General features: G+C 37.0%; 1 protein-coding gene across 10 annotated transcripts in view; it reads right to left on the bottom strand.

Moving 5' to 3' along the window:
• Window positions 1-13,643, bottom strand: part of EML1 (EMAP like 1) — a 121,799-nt gene that overhangs the window by 25,107 nt on the left and 83,049 nt on the right. For 4 of the 10 annotated variants that reach the window (XM_014871989.2, XM_088166222.1, XM_088166220.1 and 1 more), the window contains 3 exons: window positions 12,038-12,172; window positions 5,740-5,768; window positions 1,068-1,197 (listed from right to left, as the gene is read on the bottom strand). In XM_014871989.2, coding sequence (XP_014727475.1) covers window positions 1,068-1,197; window positions 5,740-5,768; window positions 12,038-12,172 — 294 coding nt within the window. Of the gene's footprint in view, window positions 1-1,067; window positions 1,198-4,295; window positions 4,323-5,739; window positions 5,769-12,037; window positions 12,173-13,643 lie in introns of all 10 variants that reach the window. The other 6 variants (XM_088166224.1, XM_088166219.1, XM_014871986.2 and 3 more) reach the window with 3 other exon arrangements.

Genomic DNA, 13,643 nt, shown 5'->3' with positions numbered 1-13,643 from the left:
CTTATTTGTGCATGCACTATCAATGCAGTTCCAGCAGAATGGGATAGAACCTACAGCCTCAGCTGCAATAGAAATAATAAGAATGGTTACTAAATCTGTCATTAATCTCTTGTGAATACAAAGGGACTTTTGGAAACTCTCTGAACATTCTGAAACCACATGCAGTTCTATTTATACAACTTTGAAAAAGACTATATGCAGTCTATCTTCTTTTGTGAAGACAAAGTAATTTCCTATTTTCACTGCAACCAAAAAAGAGATTTTTCTTAAAAGAAAAAACCTCATGAAGACATCATCTCTCTAAAGATAATGGATATTACAAATAGAGTCAGATCTTGTTGTGTTTATATTTTATCTTGACTTATCTATTATATACAATAAGTGAAATGTATTTTTTTTATAAAGAATATAATTATACTTAAAAGTGAAATAGGAAAACTTTTGTATGTAATTAAACACTTCTTTCAAGTTAGATTTCTGCAATTATGTCCACTCATAGAAGCCAGTGGAAAAAATCTGGTTGTTCAGTATTTATGGTGTTTAAGCCCCGTTAAGATACAAATCCAAATATTAATTTATATATTATATTTTAAAAATTTTATGGCTGTATCAGTTGCACAGCACTGCTCAATTCAGAGCTTATTCAAGTTGAATATACAGTCCTCTTAAGGACAATGATGTACACTTCATAAAACAGTTAAAAATGATGAATTACTGCTAAGAACTAGGAAAAAACCCGAGCTTGTCTTATGCATATTATAATTAATAATCCCAGCTCACTACATTCTTATGATATGCCTAGTTTAATCTTTGGCTAATTAGCATGCTTCAGACTTAACCTTCAGGCAACATTTAAGCAAAATCTTTCTTAAGCTGCCACCCTGTACTTTACAAGGTGAAGAACAGCAGCCTCAAGAAATTAACACATATTTTCAATGGAATGTCACTTCACCAATTAAATGAACCCTATGACCTTAATCCTGGTACACTTTAGCTCGAAAAGTTATTTAACCCAAATCATTATGGAATGATTGATTTCCAGTAGTCCTCCAGCACAGAAAGGATACACCCATTCCAGTTTAAGCCTCTTGGCTGGTAGTTCTACTTTTGCTTCCAAATTGTAAGATTCCACTTGCTCTTTGGGCATGTACATGGTAACAGGACGTCCACGAAGAAACATTTTTACGTATCCTTCCTCTACAAAAGGTCAGAAATGTTTAATGTTACACAAAAAAGCCATCGGGGAGAATTCCAGTGCTCCTCCATCCCTTCCCACATAACAGTTTGGTGTACTACAATTACAGAATGACATGCAATCTCAAACTTAGAAATTTAGCAGGTTGGTTTTTTTTTCCTAAATCGTAATCACTAAGCAGAATTTTTTAAAAACATATGAAGTCCCTTCTTCCTCTAAATATTCTGAGTAGCATAATTAGAAATAAACAATGTCATGAAGAGCTACAAACCAGAAAGGTCTGAAATTGAAACTTTTTCTTTTAAATGTTACAATATTGCAGTTTTTAAATATTAAAAATGGAGGGGAATACATCAAAGATTACAATTAACGCAGAAATGCCACTTAAAATTAATTTTATTTTTAAATCAATGTTTACAGTTGAGCATCAGCATCTAAATTATTTTCCAACACTCAGTCGCATTCTTTGCATCCCAGTGTAAAGATATGCTTTACACTTGATACAGTGTTAGAGATACATTCGAAATAAGGAACACAAACAATTAGTAAAAGGAATCATGCTGATGTACATGCAGAAAAGAATTCAGTACGTGCTTTAAGAATTACTAAACATTGAAAAAGGAATGACAACATTGACAGCACATTAAAAGAAAGGAAAATGACATACAGGAGAGAAGCTACAAAAACTGAATTGGCTGACAGTAGTAAACATTTCTAGAAAATACTAAAAGTAATGTGTTGAACTGGTAAGAAATATTTTTGGGGCAGAGAAGCAGAGATTAATAACAGATCTGGAAGTACTGACTTGGGGACTTCATGGGGCTTATAAAACTAGGAGATCTGGGAAATGCCATGAAGGTCTGACTAGGACTTTTGGGAAGTGGCAAGGCCAAAGTGGGTGTCCTGTGAACTTCTGATGAAGTTTGTCCAGATTCAGAACGTGCTGGCTCTTGCTGCTCCATCGGCAGATCAAGGGGTTCAGCCTTGTTCGCATGCGAATCAAGCAGTTTTGGAGTCAGTGACATCTGTAGAGTTACTAGACAGAATAATCGTGGGCACAGAGGAAATGGAAGGGCAAAAGTAACAAAAATCATGTAAATGAAAAAAAAATCATACCATTTAGGACTGCTAAATTATGCTATGAATTTTTAAGTATCATTACAAATATACCACTATTTTTAAAATTTGAAAGCTAAGGCTTCATTTTAATTGGAAATATGCATATGCTACAAATCCGGACTAAATTAGTAAGACTTACTGATTGAATAAATAAACATCATACCTATGCTGTATTACCTAACTAGATGTGTATTTTGCCTTTAGACTAAGTCATTTGGGACCTGATCTGTCACAGTAAAGTTCCAGCTCTCTCTAGCTTAATTTACAGAATGTATACATAAAATGATAGCAACAGAAAACTTAATGTTAAAAAGAAAAGATAATAATGATGAATTAATGGTGACAGAAGGTTGGAACTTCAAGATGTCCGTTAAAATGATAGAATATTGGAATTGTTTTTAAAAGTCTACTCCAATATATCTGTATTGGAAAATAAAATAGAGGGTAGAGCATTAAATAGCAAAGCATTACAGCACTATTGTATGCGCATGCAGCATCTATTTAATGAGCTTCAAACACGTGCCAACACTGCTGATGCTGGTGCACTGCAAGTCAACAGATTTTCAGCAATGACAGCTACTGGCTGTACTTATCAAAGGCTGTGAATGAACCAAAGTTTAATTCACCGAGCTGCTTTTCTCACCTGAAGCTTACGGGGACTCATAAAACTTGCATTTAGCCACGTACAGTGAGAGCATTTGAACCTAGTCACACCAGACTAGCAAAGTACATACTAACCAGTAAACTATACCAAGTATATTACAACAAGTGTATAAATTATGCCTTCACAATGTGTGTATGTATAAAGAGGAACTTAGGCTGATTAGGTAAGGCATAAAAATCATATTGTGTATTTATTTCTATCTTGTGGTAATATTCCATCTCTACTAGTTTTTCTTCCTAACTCACATACACTATCTACACAATCAATCTGCATCCTGTTTTTCATACTTTTCTTAAGTAAGTTTATAAGACAGTAGAGTTCTAAATGTAAAGATATAGATGTAAAGACAGACAATCATCAAACTACAAAGACAGACCAAGAGTGGAACTTTTAGACAAATGTATCTTTTACATCTGTGGTTTTGTAAATTTGATATTGTTGTTGCATAAATTAACAGTTCATTAACTGAAATAAGAAGGCACATCAGTGCCAGTGGGATCTGCAAAGGAGACCACCACTGATTGCAGGTATAGATTTGTACAAAGAATACACAGAGGTAGAGACTCTCAAATAGACTTTGCCTTGAGAACGAACATTTTTTGCTTTGTGAAATTCACATTTATTGCAAAGCAGAAAGACGCTGATTAGTGGAAAAACTGTTAGGATATAGCTATTTCTAAAAAGCAGATAAATCTGTGATTAGATCACAGATATAAACATGCATCAAAAATGTGCATATTTACACAACTTAACTAAAGCTTAAGACATCAACATGGTATGTTTACCAAATGTAACTCTGCTTTATGACACTAAGCAAAAAGCAACGAGAAATGAGTTGTAGGCCTAGGTCTGTTTATTTAAGATTCAGAAAAATCTACAATCTACTCAGTAAGAAAAAGCAAGAAAAAACAAAGGCTTCTATGATCATGTTAGGCTAACAGCAAAACAGCCAACAAGGGGGCAAATTCTATACGAATTTCAGCAAAAGTGCAGAATGCCATTTCAAACACAGTGAACATCCATGTGTTGCCATATAGCTCTCTCAACATTTTTTTTCTAATGCAAATTCGTAGGAATAAATCCACAGGAATGTAAATTATAACCCGTTATTATGATTAAAGTGCACCTGAGGGTTATAATTCATTAGATCATATAATAAATGGCATAACATTTTTATTTCACTCAAAAGAACTAAAAAAGTTTTAACATTGCAAAATGCGCAGGAGTTAGAAAACAGTATATATATATATATTGAGCTTTTATCCCACCAGAGCCATTTTGCTTCGAGAGCTATGAGGTTTTGGAAGTGAAGCCTACCTTTGCAGTGTGTCACACGGCGCTTCCCTTGTGATTACAGAGACAGAGACAGAAGGGCTAGATAAAGATGTGTTTGAATACAATAACTCTCTAAATACCTGCTCTACAGGCTGTCCAGTCTTAGTCTGCTGCAGGCTAACCTGGGGCTTGACAAAACACTGAGCTAGACACTGGTAAATTACCTTCTAAACCTCTATCCTCATTTAGGGGCCTCTGGTTCTACCATTAAAACACTGGCTTAAACTCCATTATATAACCATATACTTAGGTATAATACCAAGTATAACCTTCTTAGCAAAACCATTCATTTCAGTAGGAATTTAATCTAGGTGAGAATGACATCAATGTAGTGGCACACCTGTTTAATTACTGACCTTTATCTATGGGAAAAGTGGCAGAAGAAAAAATATTACAAATACCTTTTCTTACATGATATAAGGGAAGCAGAAAAATTAGGAAAGGAAAGCATATTCTGTGCAAATCAGAAGTTTTCTTTTTCTCAACCATCAGTTTGCATGGAAGGGACATGAACCATGATTATATTGTCACAAGAGACTTAAGTGCTTATTTTATTTAATGTATTATTGACTTCAAAATGAGTTACATTAAACCTTGAAATGTGGCTTAAGAGCTTTGTTGGATGCTGATCAATCCATGCAGTAAACAAAAAATCTCCAACTTTTTCAGCTTAATGTATGATTACTGTCACAGAATTATGCATAAAAAGAATACAATACATCTGATAAATCAACAGAGCTTTTTCCCTTTGCTATTATAAATCTTTATTTTAGTTGTCATTGACTTTCCAGAACAAAAATAACTGTTATATACACTAGTCAGCTTCATATTTTTGAGACTCTTTAAAAGTTTTAGCTGTCTAATGACAAGGGAAAACATTGCTTTCACTTGCACCTACTATTTCACTTTCAAAACCTTTCAGCAGGGATAGTACCTAAGTTGGAAAAAATTGAAGTGCTTTTCAAATTAAAGACAGATTGCCAAAACTGTAGTAACAAACCACCTTTTTCTTTGTAATTTGACAAATTACATTACAAGGTTTTGGGACAGATGTGGCAATCTTTAGAGGGCACCATTTTATGATTAGCATGACAGCATCATAACTGGAACTTGGCATTGTTTTAATTACCAAAACCTTAACTAATACTACTTTGAAAGAGAAGACACATGCAAAGTAAGAAGACATAGTATTTTTTTGTCTTTATCTTCTTACAAAGAATCCCAACCGTAAAGTAAATCTATTGGATCGATAAAATCTAGAGTGAACTGAACAAGTTTTTAAAAATATATCACTATCAGCCTGTAAGTATTGTGTTTAGATCCCCAATATCAATTTCTAGGCATCCACAGAAGAAAGGGGGCTAGTGGGGGAACCCAAATATATTATCACAGTTACTATCTGCTTAAAAATTTTAAAAGTTCCTACCTGCACTGAACATTGGTTCCTTGGGTTTGCTGTGAAAATAATGAAGAAATTACTATTTTAAAAGCATGCACATAGAGTCTGCACCTGTTTATGTAACAATACAACATAAAGCTAAAAATATAATAATAAAATTTTTGTTGAGTGTATGTATGAATAAAAATACTTTTTCAATTAAATTGTTTACAAAGTAAGTCCCCAGGCAAACACAGTTAAAACCAGTAAATATCCTTGATGGCACTTTTACATTCAATTCTCATTTAATTCTCAAAATTACAGATTTTTCTCTACTAACTACCGAATTATCTTCTTCTGTGAAGTTAGTCCAGTTACAGGAGAACACAGGAACTGGCCACGAGAAACTGTATCATTTTTTGTTTCCAGCCTGGATTTAAGGAGCAAACCAAAGTTTGAATCCTGCTTTTTCCAAAGACTTCACATAAAACATAGAACTGCCTAGTGGTTCTTGGTAAACAACAGTACTTGGTAAAACACAGAAAGCACATAACCATGATTAAAATGTCTTCTCTTTGTCATTGCACAGCTGCCTACAAGACAGCTGGAAATGGGTTTTTCTTTTTGTCTTGAGAAAATATTTGGGAAAACTTGAGGGGAAAATACATACAGCATGTTGAGAAGCTCTCTGGATAGTACTACCCTTGGAAGGAATTGTTAAGAAATGCTAGTCATTGGGGTTTTTTTTGTCCTTTGCCCTTGCCAATCAAGTTTGAGGGTGCTGTTTCTGATGAAGACTGGAAAGGACACAAAGCTATATTATGCAGGTTTTTTTCCTCCCAGTTCCCTCATCTCCAGTGCAATAAAACTTTTCAAGTACCAGATAACTGCTGTAAGTTTCTTAGAGTGATCCCAATAGAGTTGAATCCCCTATCATTCTGATGGAGAAATGCTGAAGCATGAAGCATTTCTAGAGCTTGATGCCATCTCAACCCCCTCTCCTAGACTGCAGTGGGCAGATAAGGAGAAATCAAAAGAAACAAGACTGTGTTGGATTTTCGGACACAGGTTTTTTTCTAAGCATAAAAGATTCTCTCTCCCTACAACAAAAGATGTAGCATGTAATTCTGTTGCATTTTTCGCTTTGCTTTGGTTTGACACTTATATTAAGAATAATACTTTACTTAATGATAAGCTCAAACCAAATTAATTCTGATTCTACTCCTGATTTAGCAACTTTCCATAATATCAGCCTTTGTGTTAATCATGCATCAAAATACTTGTTTCAAGCTGGCATACACAGCCAATGTCATTTATATAAATAGCATTATGTGCTGCCATTGTTAACACCAAGATGAACATTTTCTCTTATGAATGAAGATATTTTTAGAAAACAAAAAACTTTATGGGATGGAGCACTAGTAAGAAATGCTGCCATATTAGAGACAAAATAATCCCTAGCTCTGAACAGACCATGCCAACCTATTCAAGCTAATCTAGCAAATGTGAAAGGCTTGATTCATGACAGTAATAAAGCAAATAATAATGTATTTTCTAATCATACAAACCCTAACCATACACAGCTCAGAGCTCTGGCTACCCTTTTTCCTGAACTTGAGTCACATCCTACTTAACTAATCCTCAGGAAGGCTTACTCCTGGCTGATAGCTACAGGAGTAGGGAGCCTTCATAGCAGCATGGGAGATTATGGTCATCTCCTTATGCTTAAAGCTCCTTGAAAGAGCTTTCTATAGCATTCTGGCTTTGCGTAACAGCCTATATTCTTTGAAAAACACAGTCAGAATATCTCAAGCTGGAAGGGATGCAAAGGGGTCAAGGATACAAACAGACTGTGAGTGGATGGTTAGGTTAACACACTCTTCCTCACTCTTTCAACACATACAGTCAGCTTTCAGGGAATAGTCTTAGTCTCAGTGTACTGAATCATCATTTTCCTTCCCATAACTCTTGTTTTGTATTTTGCATGGTGGCTCAGTTTCGAGGGGAAGCATGAGGCAAGCCTTTAGCCAGCCTCTTCCATAGGATAAGGACACTCATTCTTCAAGGAGGTGAAAGCTGGTGTGCTGAATAGGCTGCATGGGACAGAAATGAGGGGGAAAGTGTCTAACCATACAATGATTGTTTCTGCAGTGGTACCAATGAGTGCCAGTGGAATTGATCTAACACATGCTCTTGATTAGCTCCTTGGAACACTGGACCTCCTCCCTGAATCCTAAGTGAGTGATTTCTGATCAGTGTTGTTGCTCAACCCTTTGTGGCCTAACAGCTGCAAAATGCCATAACCATTGAGTTTCTGTTGAAATAGTATGTAAAAATTAAAAATGCATCTCAAGTACTGTGGTCAACCTTAGAGTAAAACCAAAACATTTTGCAGATAACCATTATTTTGTTGCACTGTTTTTATTTCTCAGCTATTTTGGAATTAATTTTCAAGTGTACAGTACATCTACATAGCTTGTAGAAGTCATAGCTTTCCTTAATTTAAATGAATAACCTACTTAATAGTCTCACTGTATGTGTTTAGTATTTTCAACATATAACTAATTTCAGATAATTGTCACCTTAAACAGGTAGCAGGATCAGAGATATATCCATAAAACTGACTTTGCAAAGCACTGTATTGTACTTAGATTTTGACATGTAGATAGTCCACTGCACAACACACACTGAATTCATATTTTGGGCACTTGATCTAATGCATTTTTTTATGTAAGATAAAATACACAGAGCAAGGGCACTGTTGGATTGTGTTTGTTAAAACCTTTTCAAAAACTACAGTAAATTACTACAGCAAATTGGAAAAGCACTGAGATTCACCATTCATAGGTGAAATTATTGCTGTTCATATTCCAGAAACAAGTCTACTCATCTAAGCATAGAAACTTGTTTTTTAACAAAAACTATCTGTAAGACGTTTGTTTTGTTTATAGAAGATAAGATTATTTTAACCAATGAGATCACCACATAATGGCTGTTGATATAATTTCATATGTGTGACAGAGTAGGAAGTTATATACAGATGCAAAATAAAAAGCAAAGCCTTACAAAAAAACCCCAACCATTTCAAGAGATCAATACAGAAAACAGCAGGTTCATGCTAATGACTTCACCAAGGCAAAGTAGCTGAATGAAGTTACGCACCATTGCAACACTTCACAGAATTTGCAGCTTAAATTAAGAGTGAGCTGTTTTTTTAGCTGTCCCTTCACTAGTCATTATGGGTTTTGCTTGGTTTTTGCCTTTCAAACCTTTCAAGCTCACTTGTCCCTAAGACTGTTGATGCTAGGTTTGCTGATTCAGATGTTTGCAGATATACATTCTCTGTGCTACAAGGGTCTGAGAAAAGATTTTGTTCAAATCTGCACATAAAGAAAGGCACTTTGTTCCCAAGTAAACTATTAATAGATTGCTTTTCCTCTCAAAAGTAATATTTATTTATGAATATTATATATTGCTGCTGTAAATTTTTTTCAGTTATATTTGTCTTAGAAATCTTGAAGTACAAAAATTTTAGAAACAAAATGAAACCCACATCTATTCATTATTTGTTGTTTATAATTATCTTATAAAAATTTTAAGGGAAGGAAATTCAAATGCTAAGATAGAATCAAATTTCCATGAGTATCAGAAGCCCAGTCCTGTGGAATTCTGTTGGCTTATCAAAACTTCATTCACATGCATAGATGCAGAATGCAAACCAGATGTTAATTAGTGTAAATATTACATATTCCTTGGTTACAATTTTATAACATTTTCTCTGATAGTATTTAAATTTTTTCATTATTCCTTCAATTTGCTAAGCCTTTCACTTAGTCACAGAACAGGTCAGGTTGGAATGGATTATAGTCATTCATCTGGTCCAACATCTCTGCTACTCTCTGAGCACATGGCACAGAATTGTGTCCAGGCAGTTCTCAGATATCGTCCCTGAGGGAGACTCCACAATTTCTCTGGACAATCTGTTCAAGTGCTCAGTCACCCACATGGTAAAAAATTTTCCTCCTATTCCTGTGCATCAGTTTCTGCCCATTGCCTCTAGTTATTGCTTGGCACCACCAAGAAAGAGCCTGGCTCCATCTTCTTGACACCCTCCACTCAGATACTTGTAGACATTGATGAGGTCCCCTCTCAGCTGTCTCTTCTTGAGGCTGAACAGGCTCAGCTACCTCAGCCTTTCCTTGTAAGAGACATGCTCCTGTTCCTTGAGCAACTTTGTAGCTGGACTCACTCCAGGAGCTCCATATCCCTCTTGTACTGAGGAGCCCAGAACTGGATACAGCACTCCAGATGTGCCTCACCAGGGCTGAGTAGAAGGCCAGAACTGGATGGTTGGATTTTATGATCTAAAAGGTCTCTTCCAACCTTGGCAATTCTATGATTTTGTATAGGATCACCTCCCTCAACCTGCTGGCAATGCTCTTCCTAATGCACTCTAGGATTCCACTGGCCTTCCTGGCCACAAGGGCAAACTGCTGGCCCATGGACATCTTGTTATCCACCAGAACACCTTCTCCTTTATCCAGGTATGCAGGTCTCTTGCCCACTTTATCTGATTTCTTGCTCATCTGGATTCACTGCTCTTGAGCCTAGAGGAAGTGATCCCTAACTCTCTTGGATCTCTCTTCCCTGCAGGTCCTGTTCCCATGGGATTCTTCCAAGATCCCTGAGCAGGCTAAAATTAACTCTTTTGAAGCCCATGGTAAAAATCTTGCTGCCCTGCTTCATCCCCTCCTGGTACTGAACTCCACCTCATGGTCATGACAGTCAAAGCTGCCTCCAACCTCCACATCTCCAACAAGGCCTGCCCTGCTTGTTATCACAGGGTCAAGCAGCACACTATTCCTTGTGGGATCTTCCACTACCTATAACAGGAAATTGTCGTCACTGCTGTCCAGAAACCTCCTGGACTGTTTGTGCTTTGCTGTGTTGCTTCTCCAGCAGATGTCCAGGTAGTCAAAGTTTCCCACAAGAACCAGAGCCTGTGACTTTGAGGCTGCTTCAAGCTACCTGTAAAAGACCCCATGCAGTTCTTCCTGTTCAGGGGTCTTGTAGCCAACAGCCATAAAGTGCCACCCTTACTAGACTGCCCTTTTATCCCAACCCATAACTTATTCTAAGTTCCATAATTTGCACACTTGCTGTCTTGCTTCATAGCTAAAAACATAAGCCAGAAATCAAGCAATTAATAATGTAATCATCCATATTTGGGCTGTAAAATAGTACACAACCAGCTCAGTCACTCCTTACTCAAGCAAATATACTGACGGGACAAAAAGGAAGGAACATTTTGTGCCACACCATTGACAATGACTCATGTAACGGCATTGATGCCCAAACAGAGCAGGTAAATTAAGTTATTAATTGAGCTTCATTAACAATGTGTTTTTAAAGTCACCTCATCTGTGAGACAGTGAAACAGTACCATCAACACCATTTCTTGCAAAGGAAACTGCAATAAAACAGGTCAAGTGAAATAGCCAAAACTAAATCCTGACTAGGAAATACAGGAAAGAAGTGCTTGACCTATACTGACAATACTGATGAACCTCAACAAAACAGCTATTTGTTCAAGGCTATCCTAAGTCTGAAACCCTTGAACAAGATATCCTCTTTCCCCTGTGCTGTCAGCAATACAGAGAAGCATGATAAGTACACAGAGATAGGCATCACTTCATTCTGCTTCATTGAACAGCACTTGCATGTAAACCTCTCCCTTCATTTATCTTTAATCTGGTTCTCAGACCAAGGCATTCACAGTTCAGAGACTGCCTGGACATCAGTCTACATGTGGGATGTGATGACTGAATGCTTCTCAACAACTGTTTTTGTTTTTCTTCCTCTTTCCTTCACTTCTTAAACTACCTTTATCTTGATTTATGAGTTTTCTCACTTTTGCTCTTCCTATTTTCTTCTCCTCATCCCACTGGAGGACAGGAAGTGAATGGCTGTGTGATACTTAGATGCCAGCTGAGGTCAATGCATCACAACCAGAAACTTAAAGAAGTACTTGTCAGGAATATGAAGACCAAGAGAAATCACTCACTAAGATATTAGAAAAGGCATGTTTAATAATTATGAACTTTCCTGAGAAGCTCTAAGTTCTCACACTGCTTATAGTTTGGAAATAAGGCAAATCAATTTAATCTAAATATGAAAACCTGTTTTATTTCAATTGTTTTAATATATACTTTGGTCCAAGAATTGGAGCTTTGTAAAAAAAGAAAGCTTCCAATATTTTAAACAAGCAAAACTAAGTTCACTAAAAAATAATTTCATTATTAGAGCAGGAGGCAGAGAAAGGGGATAGATACTTAGATAACATTACCTTTCACTGTTCTTTTTACCACTAGATGAACTGCTGGTGGAACCAGTGCGGTTGCGACTCCCTTTGGAATCTCCATAGCTTTCCCTCCGACCTCCTGGGGACACACGCTCAGCTGAACTGGTTCTCTTAATGGTGCTAATAAAACAAGGAGCAAGTTTCACAGTGGCACTTGTAAGTAAAGGTATATTCTACAATAAATATTTTTGAGAAATGTATCAGCACTGACCCTAAAACAATAACTATGATTTTTCAAAAAACCTTAACTTGATTTGTTAAAGGGCCTAAGTAAGAGTTTTGCTGAGTACCTGGTGCAACAGAGACAAACATACTGCTTTTTCATTAATCATAAAATAGAAGCTGGGCTAAACCAATTCCATAGAGTAGTTGGAATCATTTTTCCAGGTCACGTTTCAAATCCCTGACTACCACACCATATTTCTGAACTTTTGGATTCTCTTATAAAGAAGTGAAAGATTTATTGCCTGACATTTCCAGCCAGACTACAGAGAATGCCAAAAGTATTGTCAAAGTTTGAACACAAGCAAGCTAACTTTGGGTCTTCATCCAATATCAATTACTCTGTGGTTCAAAGCTAGTTTTAACATACTCCAAACTGCAATTAATGATGAGCTAACCTGCATTGTTTTTATTGCTGACAAAAATGTATGCTTCCTATGCTTCCTAGTTACATGTATGAATAGATTAGATTCCCCACATGTCCTGACAGGAGGTTTCTCAAAGGCTTAAAGCTCACCCTACCCTCTCACACTTCAACCATCCTTCCTGCCAAGATAGCTATCAAAGGAGCTCCTGTGTGGCTTTATGGCACCCCTTAGACATCCAGCTCTCTCTGACGGAAAAATGTGAGCTAAAACACAAGCAGTGTTACTTAGTAAATTAAGAGAAGTTCAGTCAAAACTTACACTTTATAGGAGACAAATTATTAACGAAAACACTTCTCCCTAAAGCAGTACTTCCTAGCAAGAGAGGGAGCAGCTAAGGGTGAGGCCACAAAGTGGGTAATGCTTTACACGTTGCTGCAGGCCCTTTGCAGCAGAGAGGCTCAGGCAGCAGTGCCCAGACTGAGGCAGGAACCATCCCCATGGCAGCAGCTGAACTACAGGACTCAGTGTCAGGGTCTCATTTTCCCCCATTCCAGTCCTGTACAGCTTTCTCCCCAGCAAAAAGCACAATGCAAATAGCCCCTTTAAGCCACAATATCCCCATACTAAATAACCACCTTTAGCAGCTCTCTCACCCCAGAAACCAGGGACACCAATGACTGCTTTCAAGCTCACATCTCTCTGCCTAAATCCCAACCACAAGTTCCATCCTACTGTGAAAACTTCGTACTTGCTCCTTTAAGGTCAGTCTCGTCCTAGTCACACCTTTTATCATTCCCAGCCACCTCCCCCTTGGCCTCCATACACCCCCTGAGCTGCTTTGCTTACCAGAATATTCATCTCATGCATTCTTGAAGACTATTCCAAACATCCCAATCAGTCCCTAATAGCTATCCCTACTCTGTCATCTCAGTCAGCTTCTCTGGCTCTGTCCTACTTTATGTGTGGAGTTACCTCTCCATGACTAGAGGACCTAAGATAGA

This window comes from Sturnus vulgaris, chromosome 6, assembly GCF_052056855.1.
Source record: "Sturnus vulgaris isolate bStuVul1 chromosome 6, bStuVul1.hap1, whole genome shotgun sequence".
Lineage (NCBI taxonomy): Eukaryota > Metazoa > Chordata > Aves > Passeriformes > Sturnidae > Sturnus > Sturnus vulgaris.
This window is presented reverse-complemented; position numbering and strand designations above follow the sequence as displayed.